The following is a 15936-nucleotide window of genomic DNA, read 5'->3' on the forward strand; positions in this document are numbered from 1 at the left end:
CGCGGAACCGATTGCCAGACTTCCAACAACTTTCGGGAACGCTCCCGCAAAGCTTTCCGCGCCATGGCCCGGCAATCGGGGCACGTCTCGGGGTCATGGGCATGCCCCAAGCAGAAGAGAGACACGTCGTGAGGGGCCGATACCGACATGTTTCGATGTCATGCCCTACAGGACTTAAACCCGGGCATTTCTATTGCACCAGGAGCCAAGTACACGACAAAGAAGGTGTCAGAAACCAAGTTACAACTTTTAACTAGGGGTACTGCTTTCTCTCGGATCTGCGCGGAAAAAGAAAGAACTGACGTCAGCGCGCGTGTGCACGTCTAAGTAGCTCCGACGACGTCATCTCGGCGGCTACGACGCCAGTGACGTACGCGGAGCCGTACGACGCCTACCGACGCGCAGGGGTACTGCTGACGAAAACTTTCCGGATCCAGTCTAACGCCTGTGGATATTTCAAGATAAGGAATCTATCACTAACGTGTCTCTTTCAGATCTTATTCACACAGAAGAGTAAAAGGCAGAGAGGTGAATGAATTTCCGATGAGACCAGCAGTTAGCGCTCAGACTCATTGGCCTTTATCTCTCATTCATCATTAGCACGTGAAGAGGAGATATTCATTGAAAACTTTGTGTTCTGCACCGTTCTCATTTCACATGTGACAGGTGGCACATGCTAATTATCTACCCAGTTTGAAAAAAGCAGCTCTGCAGGTTCTCTTTTCAGTGCCACCGAGTAGGAAAAACAAATTATTTTAAGGGATCCTTGCACATCTCTTCAGGCTCTCTCATTCTGCCTTACAAGCACTTACTGGCACTTTTCTAGTCCTGGTTTTATACTCAGCTGGTCATGGTCCGTTGGTGCCCTTGGTTTATTCCCAACATTTATTCCTACTTCTAGGTCTACCGTCTGTACTGGTTTTAGGTTTTAAAAATCTGGGTACTCTACACTTCAACACAAAAAGGATCTTGTAAGAGGTCAAATGGATGAGGATTAGGTTTGAAAAGAAGAGGCCAATTTGTTGAGCAAAGGAACCCTCTCATCCGCTCCTCTAAAACGTTCACAAAAGCATAGAAAGGTAATTGGAAGAGAATGTAGATAGCGACAATCTTTGAACAAGTATTGGCATAGCCAATAGGTCTCGCCTTTGGGACCTTATAAGAATTTAGCCATGCAACGAAGGGGCGTTGCCTGACGCCGATGTAGCAGGTCGAGGATCCCGGAGCTCCTCCGTGGCCTCCCTCCGTTCGCATAGATCTTGCGGACTCACGGGTGCCCCTAACCCCCACCATCCTGACTGGGCATACCTGGTGGCCCGGTGGGTGCTCCCTCGACAACGGGGGCACTAAGGCAACAAAGAACGGCTTCCTTCTTTCCCCCGCCGCGTGTCTGACTGCGGCACCCCAAGATGGCGACTGCGATCTGCTGGTGAGAGCGCTGCGGCCTGCTGCTCTCTGGGGGCTGACCATCGGTCTCTGAGAAGTCAGATACCTTGGCGCGGGCCCTGCTACGGAGACTGGCGGCGGCTTGGTTGGCCCAGAGGAGACCGGAGAAAGCGAGGAGCCGAGATCGGGTGGTGTTGCATGGCCCTAAGATGGCGGCCCGGTGAAAGCCTGGAGAGGCGGCCTACCTGACACTGTGCCCGATGTGAGGACGCTGCTGGGGGGCCGGCGGAGCAGACCTGCTGCCTGCCTCCTGCTACGGCCTGGTGTGCTGGTGGACCCCTTCTGGTGCGGTGAGCGCTGCGGACTGGCGGTGAAGAGGCCTCGACGGCAGCGAGTGGCTGCCCCCCTGACATCGGGCCCTGCTGCTGGCGGCGGAGCTTGGCTGTGGGCCCACCGGTGCTGCTCGTCCTTGGCTTGGTGTCTCGCTGTCCCTATGGATTGCCTCTCCTCCTTGACCCCCCCAAGGAGTGACGGAATGCTTGGTGGTGAGTGCGGGGCCAGCATGTGGGGGGCTAGTGAAGACGGTGGGCGCTGGAGGAGTGGCCGCGTGCTTCTCACCTACGGACTATGGACTGGAGATACTTACCTGGGGAGGTTGTGACCTGGGGGTCTGCCCGTGGGCCGCTGGTTCCCTGAAGCGTGCCACTGCATTGCGGGGACTCGCGGAGGACCGGAGAGCCATGCAGGGTTATGGACTGTCCCCTGTGAGGTGCTGGTTGTACGGAGCTCCCCCGTCCATCCTTCTCACTGTGACCGGGGGGGGATACGGGGTCCAGCCCCCGGACTCCTCTGGCCTGTTTGGCACCAAGGTAGCAGACCTCCCCACTTGCGCTTCCCTGAGGTTGCCTCTGACTGTATCACTTGGGAGCTGCTGGAGTGGAAGGTGCCTGGAGGCTGGGGGTACTGGGTGTGCACCTGAGATGGGGCGCACAGCGCAGAGGCGGGGATTTGTTGTCCTACAGGACGAAGATGGGGGGGCACCGATCTGAAGACGAAAGACCCTACACCTTGGTGGATATAATGCAGGCCATCACAGCGTCCGGGGGCGGCCCTCGAAACAAAGATAGACACTATAGAAGTGGACCTTGCTTTATTAAAAGATGATCACAAGAATTTGAAGGAGCGGGTGAAGGCGACAGAGGACACTAGAGGAGGTACCAGACAAAGTGACCACCTTGCAGCGTTCCTTGGAACAGATGGAGAACAGGGTGCGGGTACTGGAGCTGAGAGCAGAAGACAGCGAGGGGCGCTCTCGCAGAAATAACCTCCGCCTAGTGGGTGTTCCAGAACGTGCGGAGGGGAATGATGCAGTCCGGTACATGGAAGGCTGGCTGCGGTCGGAGGTTGCGCCGGAGGGGTTATCCCCGTTTTTCGCCCTCGAGAGGGCCCACAGGGTCCCGGCTAGGGCTCCTAAGCTGGGAGCGCCCAGCGACCCATGGTGGCCTGTTTGCTGCACTACCGGGACAGAGACCACCTCCTGCAGCAGGCTCCCGAGAAGTAATACCTACAGATTGATAACTCCCGGGTGATTCTCTTTCCGGATTATACCCGGGAGGTCCAGAAACAGCGCGCCTCCTTCATTGCTCTCAAGCGGAAATTGTGCCAACTCCACATTTCCTATGTGATGCTCTTCCCGGCACGGCTGCGAGTGGAGGATAGCCCCAGTAGCCTCTTTTTCACCACCCCACAGGACGCGTTGCACTGGCTGGAGACACGACAGGCAGGGTCGGTGTGGAGTCCGCCGGCAAGCGCTGCGGAGAGGCGATCCCCTACTGCTGTGATTCCGCCAGGGGCTCTACCGCTGCTGGACCGTGGACTTGAGGGAGACAGAGCTGTACAGGCGGTGGTAGCGATCAGTCAAGGTGGCTCCAGCCTGGCTTCTGCTTCTTCTAGCCGAGTGTTGGAGGGCTCTGGGTCTTCTCCGTCTGCCAGCACGAATGGGGACTCCGACACTGAACTTCCGGAGGTCACTCCGCAGACGGTGGACTTGTTTGGCTGATCTGGGCCTGGATGGCAGAGTAGGACGTGCTTGTACTGCCACCCAGGTTTGACTATTGGAGGGGCTTTGTCCTGTGAATGGAGGGGAGTTGATCTCACTTGAATGTCATTAGAGGGTCTCCTGGAGGGCTGCTGCTGGCTCTTTCACACTTGGCGGGGGAGTGTCGGGAGGGATTTGGGTCCCTTTGTGTCGGCACACGTCTCACTATCCATGTTGGCAAGGTTGATGGTTCCTTTTGTTTGGATGGGGGCTAGTTTTAGGGTGCCTATCCTGCGGTGTGGGAGTAGGGATGCTGCGGAGAGGAGGGTGGGGTGGGGCCAAGCATGTCGCAGTAGGAGGTAGGATGAGCAGCGTTTTCATTACCATATCATGGCTACCGCCGTAGGTATTAAGTGTATATCGTGGAACATTAGGGGGATGCACACCATGGCTCGCCGTCACACGATTCATGCTCATCTTCGAAGACGTGGGGTGCAGATAGCACTGTTGCAGGAAACGCACTTAAACAAACAAGAGGGGCTGGCACTGCAACGGCGGGGGCAGGTGTTCTGTACCACATACTCGGCATATGCACGGGGCATGTTGGTTTGGATTCGGGCGGGGGTACTGTTTCAGAGTACTGGGCAGGTGATCGACCCTGATGGTCGCTATGTGGTGGTGACGGGGAGATTAGATGGCAGGGACATTGTTTTAGGGAGTGTCTATGCTCCGAACACAGATCAGGCTTCCTTTTTTGCGCACCTTTCTGGGAAACTAGCCCGGTTGTTGACTGGCTCAGTGCTCCTGGGTGGCGACTTTAATTGCATCACTGATGTCTTCCTAGATCGATCTCATCCCCCTCTCGCAGATTCTCCGGTCCATCGGTTGGCTAGGGTGCGGCAGGACCGGCAGCAACAGTGGGGGCTGACTGATACCTGGAGGGTGCATCACCCTGTTGACAGGGATTATTCTTACTTCTCGTCGTTACCCGATCTACTTGTTCAGCAGGACTCGATCCTTAGCTCCCCAGATGTCCATGGGGAAATGGTCCATAGTGAATATTTAGCTAGGACATCGTCTGATCATAACCTCCTGTTAACAATCTTGCACTGGCTGCGGGATCGCCCCGCCATCCCCACGTGGCGACTTCGTCCCGACAAGTTAGAGGATCCAGTGTTCCGGGCTACTATTGGGTTGGCCATTGATGAATATTTTCGACTTAACACCAGCACGGCATCGTCTCGGGTGGTTGAATGGGACGCTTTTAAGTCAGTAGTTCGGGGGCGCTGTATAGGCGTGGTAGTGGGAGCACGCAGAGTGTTGCTGCATGACGTACAGAAGGCAGAACAGCAGTTGCGCGTGGCAGAGAGGGAGTGCCTGGACAAGCACGCAGGGTTACTTGAGGCATGCGAGAAGCTTGCAGTCCAAATTGAGAGACTGCGTTGCTTTGACTCCAAGGCCTACACAGATAAGGCGCATGTCGAACGGGACAAGGCGGGGGCGTTGCTAGCTTGGCTAGCAAATTCAGCGCGCAGAGGAACCCTGATAATGGAGCTGAGTGGGCAAGGGGATGAGGTATTTCACACCCAAAAGTGCATTAATGATCGTTTCTTGCAGTATTACGCTGAGTTATACCGGAGCATGTTGGGACCCGGGACTCCGGGGGATGAGGAATCTTTGCCTAAGGCGGAGTTGCCACGGCTTGAGGCTGACAACGCCGAGGCTCTGGGCCGGGATATTTGAGTAGGAGAGGTACGCAGCGTCAAAGCACATGGCCAGGAACAAAACGCCGGGGACTGACGGGCTCCCAGTTGAATTTTATGCAGCTTACACGGATGTTCTAGCTCCCCATCTGGTGGCACGGCGCGTCGGGAGGGTGCCCTCCCTACCTCTACACGTGAAGCCCTCATAGTCCCCCTTCTCAAGCTGGGCAAACCGGCTTGGGTCGTTCCTCGTACAGACCCTTAGCGATGCTCAATCTTGATTACAAGATCTTAAGCCGCATCTTGGCCCGTCGTTTGATGCCTCATATGACGACATTGATCCATGCGGACCAAGCCGGGTTTATTCCCTCCCGCAACACTGCGATGAATGTACGCAGACTCCTGCGAATTTTGGGGTCCAACTCCTATGACAAGGAGGAAGCTAGCATTTTCGCGGTCAATATCGGAAAAGCTTTCAATAGTCTGGAGTGGCCCTACCTTTTTAATGTACTGCGAGAGTTCGGACTGGGGGAAAGCTTTGTACAGTGGACGGCGCTGCTCTACAGTGCTTCTACTGCACTGGTACAGGACGGGGGGCTTGATGTCTGATGCCTGCACAGTCGCTCGGGGAACGAGGCAGGGATGACCGTTATTCCCTTTATTATTTGCTCTGGCAATGGAGCCCATGGCTGCTCATGCTAGGTCAGGGCGGTATTTCCCAGGGCTCTTAGTGGAGGGAAGAGTGCAGCACACAGCATTGTATGCAGACGATTTCCTCATGTTCCTGCCGGATGCTGGGGATGCCCTACGAGGAGCGCGAGACTTGCTGGAGACCTTGGGGAGGGTGGCGGGCCTCAAGGTGAATTGGACCAAATCATGTCTGTTCCCTACCAGGCCGGGCGAGATCGATCAATCGAGGACAGGGGATGTCCCGTGGGAGTGCCGATGTTTGCCATACTTGGGGACTCAGATTTATCATGATCCCGCTGATCTTCTGGAGGGCAATGTGGGGCGGGCAGTGCGCGGAGCAAAATCCTGTTTCAATTTCTGGGGGACCCTCCCGCTATCCGTGGCCGGTAGGGTGCCTTGGTGAAGATGATCATCTTGCCTAGGTTTCTCCATTATTTTGGGACCCTCCCCGTCTGGATTCCGAGTAGACTCTTCACACAGCTGAACACTTTGATTACGGGGTTTCTTTGGGTAACTGGGAGACGGAGGGTGGCGTTAACCACCCTGCAGAGGCACAGGGCAGAGAGGGGCCTTGCGTTGCTGGACTTGGAGGCCTACTATAATGCCGCGCAGCTTCAATGGTTTACGAAGTGGGTGGCGGGTCACATTAGGCGTACGGAGGACCAGGATGGGTCGGATCCGAGTTGGCACTTCCTGACCTGTGTGCTGTTACGAGTCCCGCTGAGAGGCGCCTCACTGCCGCCGGATTTGGGGATGATTAGACAATGCTGGGCGCGTCTGGCCAGGAGGACGCATGTGGGGACCCCTTATACTCCTGAGATCCCGTTGCGGATGTGCAAGGTGTTGCCTCATGGGGGAGACTGGAATCAGTTGTTGGCCTGGGAGGGGGCAGGAGTCACGGCCATAGGTGATCTCTATGAGGACGGTAGTCTTCTCCCCTTTCAGGACCTCCGTGAGCGCCATGATCTCCTGCGGGGGGGATTTTCTCTTGCATGCTGCCCTGACTGCGGCCATCAGGAAGCACTGGCGAAAGGGACTGGTGGAACCGGGTACATCTCTCGCTTGCCAATATGTAGTGATGGCAAAAACCAAAGGAAATGATGGACGGAGTGTTGAACATTGCAAGCACTCACCCCCAGTCAACTGATCTGGGTTTAATCCATCACCGTTCTTTAGCCCACTCTGCCACCCCAGTTCAAACATGGCCATATGCAAATCAGTCTGACCCTGTGCCTCATGAGAACAATCCAGCCCGAACTGCCAAGCCATGTCTTCCCTGGACCGGAAACAAGCTTCCTAGGACCGGTTTCTGGCATTTCAGCCGTCTTCAGCCAGGCTTGCTTGAATCCAGTGGTTATTGCTTTGTTTGCCATAAGTTGGCAGGGTATGCTCAGACGTGAGTCCCTTGCTCACTTTGCCACTGGATTCAAGCAAGCCTGGCTGAAGACGGCTGAAATGCCAGAAACCGGTCCTACGAAGCTTGTTTCCGGTCCAGGGAAGGCATGGCTTGGCAGTTCGGGCTGGACTGTTCCCATGAGGCACAGGGTCAGACTGATTTGCATATGGCCATGTCTGAACTGGGGTGGCAGAGTGGGCTAAAGAACGGTGATGGATCAAACCCAGATCTGTTGACTGGGTGTGAGTGTTTGATTGGTTCTGATGCTCCGTCCATCACCACCCCCTTTTGTACTAATATGTAGTGATGGCGGCAGGTACTTTTAAAGCGGTGACCTGCCTTTATCGACGGATCACTAGCGACATGAGCCAACCGCTGACGGCGCTGCGTCTCAAGTGGGAGGCGGACCTGGGAGAACCCATTGCAGAGAAGTCTTGGGAGGCGATCGTGGAGCGGCCGTGGAAATGTTCTCGAAACGCGCGCTTACAGCTCATCCAATTTTATATCTTCCATAGGGCCTACCTCACCCCTAGTAAAATTGCTGAGTACTTTGGGGGGGGCCGGGAAATTGCCCCCGCTGTGACCAGGGTGGGGCGAATTTCCTCCACATGCTCTGGGACTGCCAGCAGGTGGGAGACTTTTGGCGGGAGGTGATGACTGCCCTGCTGACTGTGACAGAGAGGGAGCCAACGGTGAAGCCCGGACTCTGCTTGTTGGATTGGTTCCCACACACTACCAAGACTAAGGTCACCAGCCAGTTTATAGACCTGGGGCTGATCTTGGCTAAACGAGAACTTACTTCCCACTGGAAGGCGAGGCAGAGCCCTAGTCTAGTGCGATGGAATAGTGAGATGGTGAAATGGGCAGAGAGCAAAGGGAACTACAGACTGCGGTTGGCGCGGCGTAGTGGCAGCGAGAAATCACAGGAAATGACACTAGCATGGGTGGCACTCCTGGAGCTGCTCAAGCATCCCCCTGTAGTCGACGAGGAGGCCCTTGAGGAGGGGGACATGGCAGGGGGCCCTTCAGAAACCCTTCACCGCAGGTGGGAGTACAGGGCAGGGGGGTGGGGGGCAATGGGACCATGTTAGGCAACTTCCCCCGATGGTCTTGATCCATTTACTACTGCGTCCCGTGGGATGGGGAGTATGATAGGTGGTATGAGAGTCATAGCTGCTCTCTTGCACAATTTAGTGGCTGACTACTTGCTTGGGAGGGTGGTGGGGGGGGCTCTGTTGGGGACGTTTGTGTGCTGGAGAGGGGGGGTGGGGGTTTTCTTGCTCCACTTCATTGAACTGGATCGACCATGCAAGACGGACTGCAGGGTATCGTGGACACCTTATGGGACATTGGATGTGGTTCTATATGGAGATTGGCGGGATGTCTGTGGTATTTCCTCCTGGCATTCGCTGTTGCCCAGTCAGTGGGCGGAGGGGTTGAATGTGTATTTTCATGAAAATTAATAAAAGTCTGTTTTTTTTTTTTTTAAAAGAAAAAAATATATATATAAGAATTTAGCCATGCAACACTTGATGTTGCACCAAGGATATTGTGCTGGATAACTAAACACTTATAAAAGGTCCCAAAGGCGAGACCTATAGACTATGCTTGTTATATGTCCCAAAGCCGCGCTGTTTAGCAGCTGTTTTAAGAAAGCTGTTTAATTTAAAGGTGTAGTGTAAAACAATGTACAGGATGTCACATAACACAAAGAGGGTTTCAAGATGTAGGAGTCACACATCGTGTTTACTGTTAGGAATTATATGCTAAGATTGGGTAGCTGAGAGAAACGCAAAGTCAGGATTTAAAAAGCAATGCAGTGCCTGGTGTTGTCGTTTATGACCAACCAAAGAAACTGCTTTTAGCAGCCCCACAAGAACAGATTGAGAAAAAAAAATACAGTTCTAAACCATGTCTTGCAGTTTGCACGCAGGGCTTTGCGTATAGCTCTCTGTGCTATATTAGAAGGATTGCAGTGTGACACTTCAGGGAAACTCCCAGGGCGCAGCTACTATTGGTGCAGCGGGTGCAGTGCCACTGGAAACCCTGAATAATGCTGCATTCTACTGCCCCTTCAGCAGTCAAAGGGTACACTTTCCTTCCTTGTAGGGCCCAGGGCATCCTTGTGACGCTACTGGTAACCTCTAACATTTATTGACACCAGAGGTGGAATCCACCAGCAGTAACTCACTAAACACCACTGCATGCTGCGGTAATACGAGGCGCTGATGGTACCACCGCTGCAGCCAAAAGCGCTTAAGGAGGAGTAAAGCTCCTATGGCCCCTTACTGCCACGTAAAGCGCTTCATTTCTGTCCAGCGAGGTTCGCCTTAGAGAACAGAGCACGGAATACACCCACAAGAGGTGCGCGTCACAGCAGTGTAGCGCCGAAAAACACGACTGGTATCGCAAGGTCAACCACTGCAGCCTTGCAGTGCAGTGCAGTGCAGCGCAGCAGTATAACTATGTAACCATCAAAGGGTAAACAACACAGCAGTGCAGCGCTGAGAAGCGCGACTAGTAGCACAAGGTTAACCACTGCATTGCCGTGTAGCAGTATAACTGTGTAACCATCAAAGGATTACATATCATCAGTTCAGCGCCAAGAAGCACGACTAGTACCGCAAGGTTAATCGCTGCAGTGTAGCAGTATAACTGTCATCCTGAAAGAGTTAAATATCAACTGTGCGGCACAGAGAAGCACGACTGGTAGGACAAGGTTAACCACTAAAGCGCTACAGTGCAGTGAGGCACTATAACTGTGCAATCATCAAAAGTTTAAATACAGTAGTGCAGTAAAGTTTACTAATACGTAATAGCATACAAGTGTAGTGCCGCCTTAAGCTGCTGCCTACATTGGTAAATCACACAATGAGAGAGTTAGTAGCAGTCCAGTGTAGCGCCATGACGTAAAGACACTTAATCACCTGCAGACGGAGCTTTACGAAGTTGAGTTCAGCGCGGTAACATGGCGGGACGATACCAAAATCACCGCACACAGGGGAGTGTGGTGTCCTGAGAGTCACAGGCCCCGGTGCAAGGAAGTTACAACATGCTTCCAGGAATATTTCATAATAATGTTTTTTTTAAAACCTAAAGCGAGGGCGGGCAAACATTTCATACATGTTCATTAAACTTGCGCATCCGGCATCAGACGCTCCACGGCTGTTTTATTTTCACATTGTGATGATTAATAACCAGCAAGGAACCATACGATAACAAGACCTCTAAACCCCACCACGCTCCAGCAGAAACCCCACAGACCGCCTTGCATCTCTTCTGTTTCACGCCGCCATGCGTGCGCATGCACATTTTGTACACCCATACGTGGCAAGCTGCATACGCGAAGCAGCATTTTCGTTGCTATGACAACGAAAGCTTCGCAAGATGGCGTCGGACTGCCCACAGTCCCTAGAACACACGCATGCTGTTTGCTTTGGACAAATGGCAAGAGCAGCCAGCGTTGGCCATGCAGACGCATGCATGTAAGCCCTCGGGAGAATTGATTGCAAATGGCACTCGCATGGCGAGAGCAACGCAGGAACAACTTATTGAGCAATGCCAAAAAGTAATGCACACAGCGTTAATATCTACTTACCGGAAGCTTGGTGAATGCAGGGTTAGTAACATGTCTTCCAAAGGCATCCTCCTGGAACTGCAGAAGTTGCACCACAAGCCCGGCCAAGGCTTTACTGGTCGGAGCATCTGCTTGAACATACTGCAAAAAAACCAAAAAAAAGTTCAAAGCCACTTTTCCACATTATCACGTAAACAACAATTTAGAGAATTATATTAAGGTCTGACACCATCAACACCCAATGGTTAAGAACAATTCTACGGACTGCTAAAGCCATCACATCCATCATGCCCAGATTTTCTTCCATATCTTAAAACCCACCTCAGACTACTTCACCTGAATGTCTACAAAACACACGGTAATGTGCCACAGTAAACATCTTTAAAAACAAACACTAGCAAAGTCAATAGGTCTGGTATAAAATTCCAACACATGTCAACACATGCATTCAGAAATGCTTTAGGCACACACTGCAAGCACAAACACCGTTTATCACATTAAACCATGTTCTGCGGGGTTTGGAGAAACGTAGCAAACAAGCATTGGCATAGCCAATAGGTCTCGCTTTTGGGACCTTATAAGTATTTAGTTATGCAGCACAATATCCTTGGTGCAATAACATCAACTGTTGCGTGGCTAAAAACGTATAAGGTCCCAAAGGCGAGACCTATTGGCTATGCCAATGCTTGTTTTTAGAGGCCTGGCATACAGTTTTAAATGTAGGCTGGTAAGAAAGGTGCCGACCAGAGGTGCAAGGTCCAGAGAGATATCAGATAGGAAGAGAGGTGAGTTATAATGAGATAGCACAAATAGAAAGGTGAAGCACAGAATGACAGGTCAGGTAAACAAAGTAGCGAGGCAGGTAGAACCGGTGGTAAGTAAAATAGAAAGATATGAGAAGTGGAGAGTAAAGAGGTGCAGATGAGGTAGAGAGATGAGGCTAATACAGAGGAAGGGCGAGGGAGAAGTGGAGAATGGTGAAATAGGGAGAGAATGAGACAGATGTATTAAACGAGTGAGACATTGGAAGCAGAGAGAGTGAACGGAAACAGTGAAGGAGATAGAAAGAGATGAAAGCAAAGGGAGTGATAGAGGGAGTGATAGATGGAGTGGGATGTCTTTAAAGATGCTTACCTTCAGATCTGCCCTCACACACATTGCACAGGAGATGGCTCAAGGAGCTTAAAGGTCGAAAAAAGGGATAGAAATGCTAACGGTCTGTCATTATCAGGGTGGTGCGTATTTCACGTGTTGCCCATATTGCCTCCAGAACTCCTTTAAGAGCAATCCTCTGGATGCTACAGACCTCTGTAGTACAGGAGGCCTGTTGTCTCCAGCAGGCCTTCATCCCTGCACCAACTGAATGAGAGTAGCCAAAGAGTATATCTGACTTTGGCATATTCCTACGAAGTGAGATGTGCAAAGATGCACACAATAGCAGTCTCCCAGAAAAATGCAAGCCATTCTATTGAATGATGGGCTTGCACATTTGTTGAAGCTGGTGCCAAGTTTCAGAACATATCATTATGCATCACTTCTTTGCACAAGGGTTAAAGTAGCTGAATAAGCATCTGTTATTCAGCGGCAAGATGCCTACGGCTGAACGTGCGGTGGCACACACTGCTGAATCTAATTACAACCTGAATATGGGGTGCTCATTACTGGACTAGAGAGCTCCATCTGCTTCTGTAATCACCTCCCCCTGTCTACTATGGGGCGGATGGCCCTGGATAAGATAGTATTGCTCCTGCATTGCCTGTATGCCTTCCAGAATTCCTTCTGTTGTATCCCTCGTGCCACTTTCACCACCCTGAATAGCTTGCTGATATATCTGATGTGGGCTGGTAAGCAGAACAGGGTTAAACTAGAGGTGTTGAAACTGGATACAGACACTGTTGTCACACAGTATACTGTCAAACCACATGTTGATGTAAAAATAACATTTTGGTACAGAATGCGACCCTTAGCTTCCTTTTTTTTTTTCTCTTTCTTGTTTATCGCATATAGGACAATGGAAACAGAACTTCTGTGGGGGCATATATATTGTAATTCATGCGCTAAGGGCCAAGAACAAAACAGACTGTATAGAATGCATATTGCCTATGTTATGTATCTGACACATTGCGGTCATCAATAAAGTGTTTAAGGAAGAAAGTGATATTTTGGGACCATTTTTGGAAATTCACAAAAATTCATTAAAAAAATAATTTCTCAAACCCTTATATTTTCGGCAGTAAACACGGATGCTTCTATAAATCGGCCCCACAAAGTTCTACAGGTAGAGATACAAAAGTAATAGACAGATGTTCCGATGTAGAAAATGGAGAGAAATGCAAAAAGTGGAAGAGAGACAGAGAGAGAAAAAGAGTTAGTAAGAAGAGATAGGAGGAGGCACGGTGGAGGGTGGCGTTTGCGAGATGGGCTGGGGCGGAGGGTACGCTCCGGTTGCAATTGGCCCTCCGGAGGGACGACAAGAGAGCTCTGGCGACAGCCCGAGCGTGGGAGGCGCTGGTGGTGGAATTTCAGGGGCTGATGTCTGACACAGGGGAAGCAGGGAGCACGTCTGACAGGCAGGAGGACACGGTGGGTGGGGAGTAGGGGAGGAATACTGGTGAGCACTGGACAATTTAGAAGTAGCGGGATGTGTGGGAAAGCCTGGGTTTCCTAGGGGCGGTTGAGCACCCGTACATGACTCATAGTCGGGGGAAGGGTACGTAAGGAGAGGGGACGACAGAGGGGGGCACACTGACATGGGGTGGGAGAGGGAGGGCGGGAGGGCCCACATGGGAAGGATGATTAAGCTCCTGGATGTTTGGTAGCAATGATAAATGTACAGTTCTCCTTTCGACGGTGGATGTAGAGGGGCATGTATTGAGTTGTTGTTTTGAAAATAATAAAAATTGTTTAAAAAAAAAAAAAAAAAGAGATAGGAGGAGGCAGAGAGAAAATTATACGAAAGTACGCGGAAGCATGAACAGTGCGGTAAAGAGACAAGCCTAGAGAAAATTAGAGACAGACAGAGGCTCAGATAGAGGTTGAGCAGGCGTTGGGAGGCAAAGTAAGATCTGGGAGAGCAGCCAGAGATAGGCGAAGACTGCGCTAGATGAAGTGATGGAAGTATAAAGAGTGAAGCTCAGGCGGGGGAGGGCAGAAGAGGTAACGAGTGATGACATGAAAGGCAGAGATACATCGAGATCACCACACTGCTTTCATCTCCGCTGCACCCACACGCAGGTACTTTGTCTGAAAACAAATCAGCATTTCCTCATATTTTCAAGTGGAAGGACGTAAATACATGTATAATCACACTCCCACACAACATCTCTCGCTTCCACATTAGTGCCCGCAGCTGACACCAGTCACGCGCCAGCGCCGCCGCCTCTGCTCGCCGGTGACAGGGGCTGTGGTGGGGGGGGGGGCGAGGGGGGAATTGAAGCTTGGAGAGAGGCACGGACTGGTGAGATATGGACTGGGGGTTTTCAAAGTATCTGGGTTTTCAAAGTGCTGGCAAATACAAAACAAAAAAAAAAACACGCAGTGATGCACGCGCTGCAGCACTAAAAAGTAAAAGTGATCGTGCTGGAAGGGAGGTAGATGGCGGCTGCGCACGTGCACGCTCGCGTGAATACAAGCACTAGGCCACCAAAAGCCTGTGGCAGCCCTTTGAAAACCCCAATACTAAATGACTCGGAGCAACGCATGCGCTGGTTCAGCGAGACCTAAAAAAAGACGCCTTTCATAAGAAACTGCATATAGATGAAAATAAGTGAATGTGACAAATTTGCGTACTTTCAGGTGTAAGAGTCCTTCAAACATTCTAATATGAAGCACTTCCAGGAAGGAAGGCTGCTTTACCCAATAGCAAACTGCATGAGATGAGAGGAATATTCCACTGGGTGGAGCCAGGTCTCGCCTAGGCAGAGCTTGCGCTGTCTCTGCGAGGCATGCTGTATTCAGGATATGGGCTTTAAAAGCTCTGCCCATTTTCAAGGACTGCCCGTTACAGGTGTTGTGACTCAAAGCTTATGAGCACTATTACTTTCTTTAAGCTGGAGCAATGTAGACCAGTGCTTGTGGTTTACAGTGCTCTGTTGTGAGCAGGGCTGTATATCTTGCCCCATTTGTTGTGCATTCAAAGACCGAAGTCAGTTTTTTTCCCCTGGTGCTCGATACCGATGCTTCCCCCATCCTTATATTAAACTGGTTAATAGGTAGTGGCCAATGTTTAAAATATATGGCTCTTTCCTCGCTTTCTCTGTAGCCTCTTTCCTTCTCCTTCCTGCCCACTGCATCCCAATCCAGACAGATGACCCTCTCATCTGAAGGCTCCATTTCTGAAAGCAGGGAACCAATCACACAGCTTTATGTTACTGCTATTACTGTTTATGCACTTTTTCACAGTTTGGCATTACTGCTTCTGCAGTTAAAGCAAAATTCTCCGCTCAACCACCGCACTCCGCCCCACCCCGCTCCGTTCTGCTTTTCTCCCCTCTGCGCTGCTGTAGTATGAATGAATTAGGAGTCTTCTTAAAGTTGAGAAGATGCTGTTTATTCCAAATTTATCTAACACCCACGACCAGACGCTCCCGCTGCGCACCAGGACTCCGGACAACTGACTTAACGTTGTCGGAACCCTGGACCGCATTGAGCAGCGTCCGATCATGGAACACTGTTCAAACAATACATGTCCTCGCGATACATCCTCGCGCCAAGATGCATCACGAGGATGAAGAACAACACACTATAACTTCTCCCTTCCCATAAGGAAGAAAAGCAACAATTCATGGAAATAAGAACAGATAAAATGTAACAAGAAATAATACAAGAAGTAAAACAAGAGAAATGCAATAACATCAAATAACATATGAATTCATGATAACACATAATCATTCAATTTGGCTGGTAACTTCCTATTGCAAATGCCTAATTCTGGTGGTAAAGAGTAATTTCGACAAACCCTTGGTCACTTTTTTGGGATTCTTGATGAGAACCCAATCACCAACTTTTAATTCGAGTGAATCAATTTTTTTTTTTTAATCAAACACTGACTTCATTAGATCTTGTTTTTTTTAAACTTTTGAAGCCAGTTCTTGATTTCCAACATTGCCCTTGTTGTTCTTACTAAGTAACCAATTAGGACAAACTG

At 50.9% G+C, this 15936-nt stretch overlaps 1 protein-coding gene across 4 annotated transcripts in view; it reads right to left on the reverse strand.

Moving 5' to 3' along the window:
- Nucleotides 1-15936, reverse strand: part of SMARCC1 (SWI/SNF related BAF chromatin remodeling complex subunit C1) — a 958790-nt gene that overhangs the window by 911899 nt on the left and 30955 nt on the right. For all 4 annotated transcript variants that reach the window (XM_085628643.1, XM_085628641.1, XM_085628642.1 and 1 more), the window contains exon 2: nt 10812-10931. In XM_085628643.1, coding sequence (XP_085484769.1) covers nt 10812-10931 — 120 coding nt within the window. The remainder of the gene's footprint in view (nt 1-10811; nt 10932-15936) is intronic.

The sequence above is a fragment of the Triturus cristatus genome, chromosome 10, assembly GCF_964204655.1.
Source record: "Triturus cristatus chromosome 10, aTriCri1.1, whole genome shotgun sequence".
In the NCBI taxonomy this organism is placed as follows: Eukaryota; Metazoa; Chordata; class Amphibia; order Caudata; family Salamandridae; genus Triturus; species Triturus cristatus.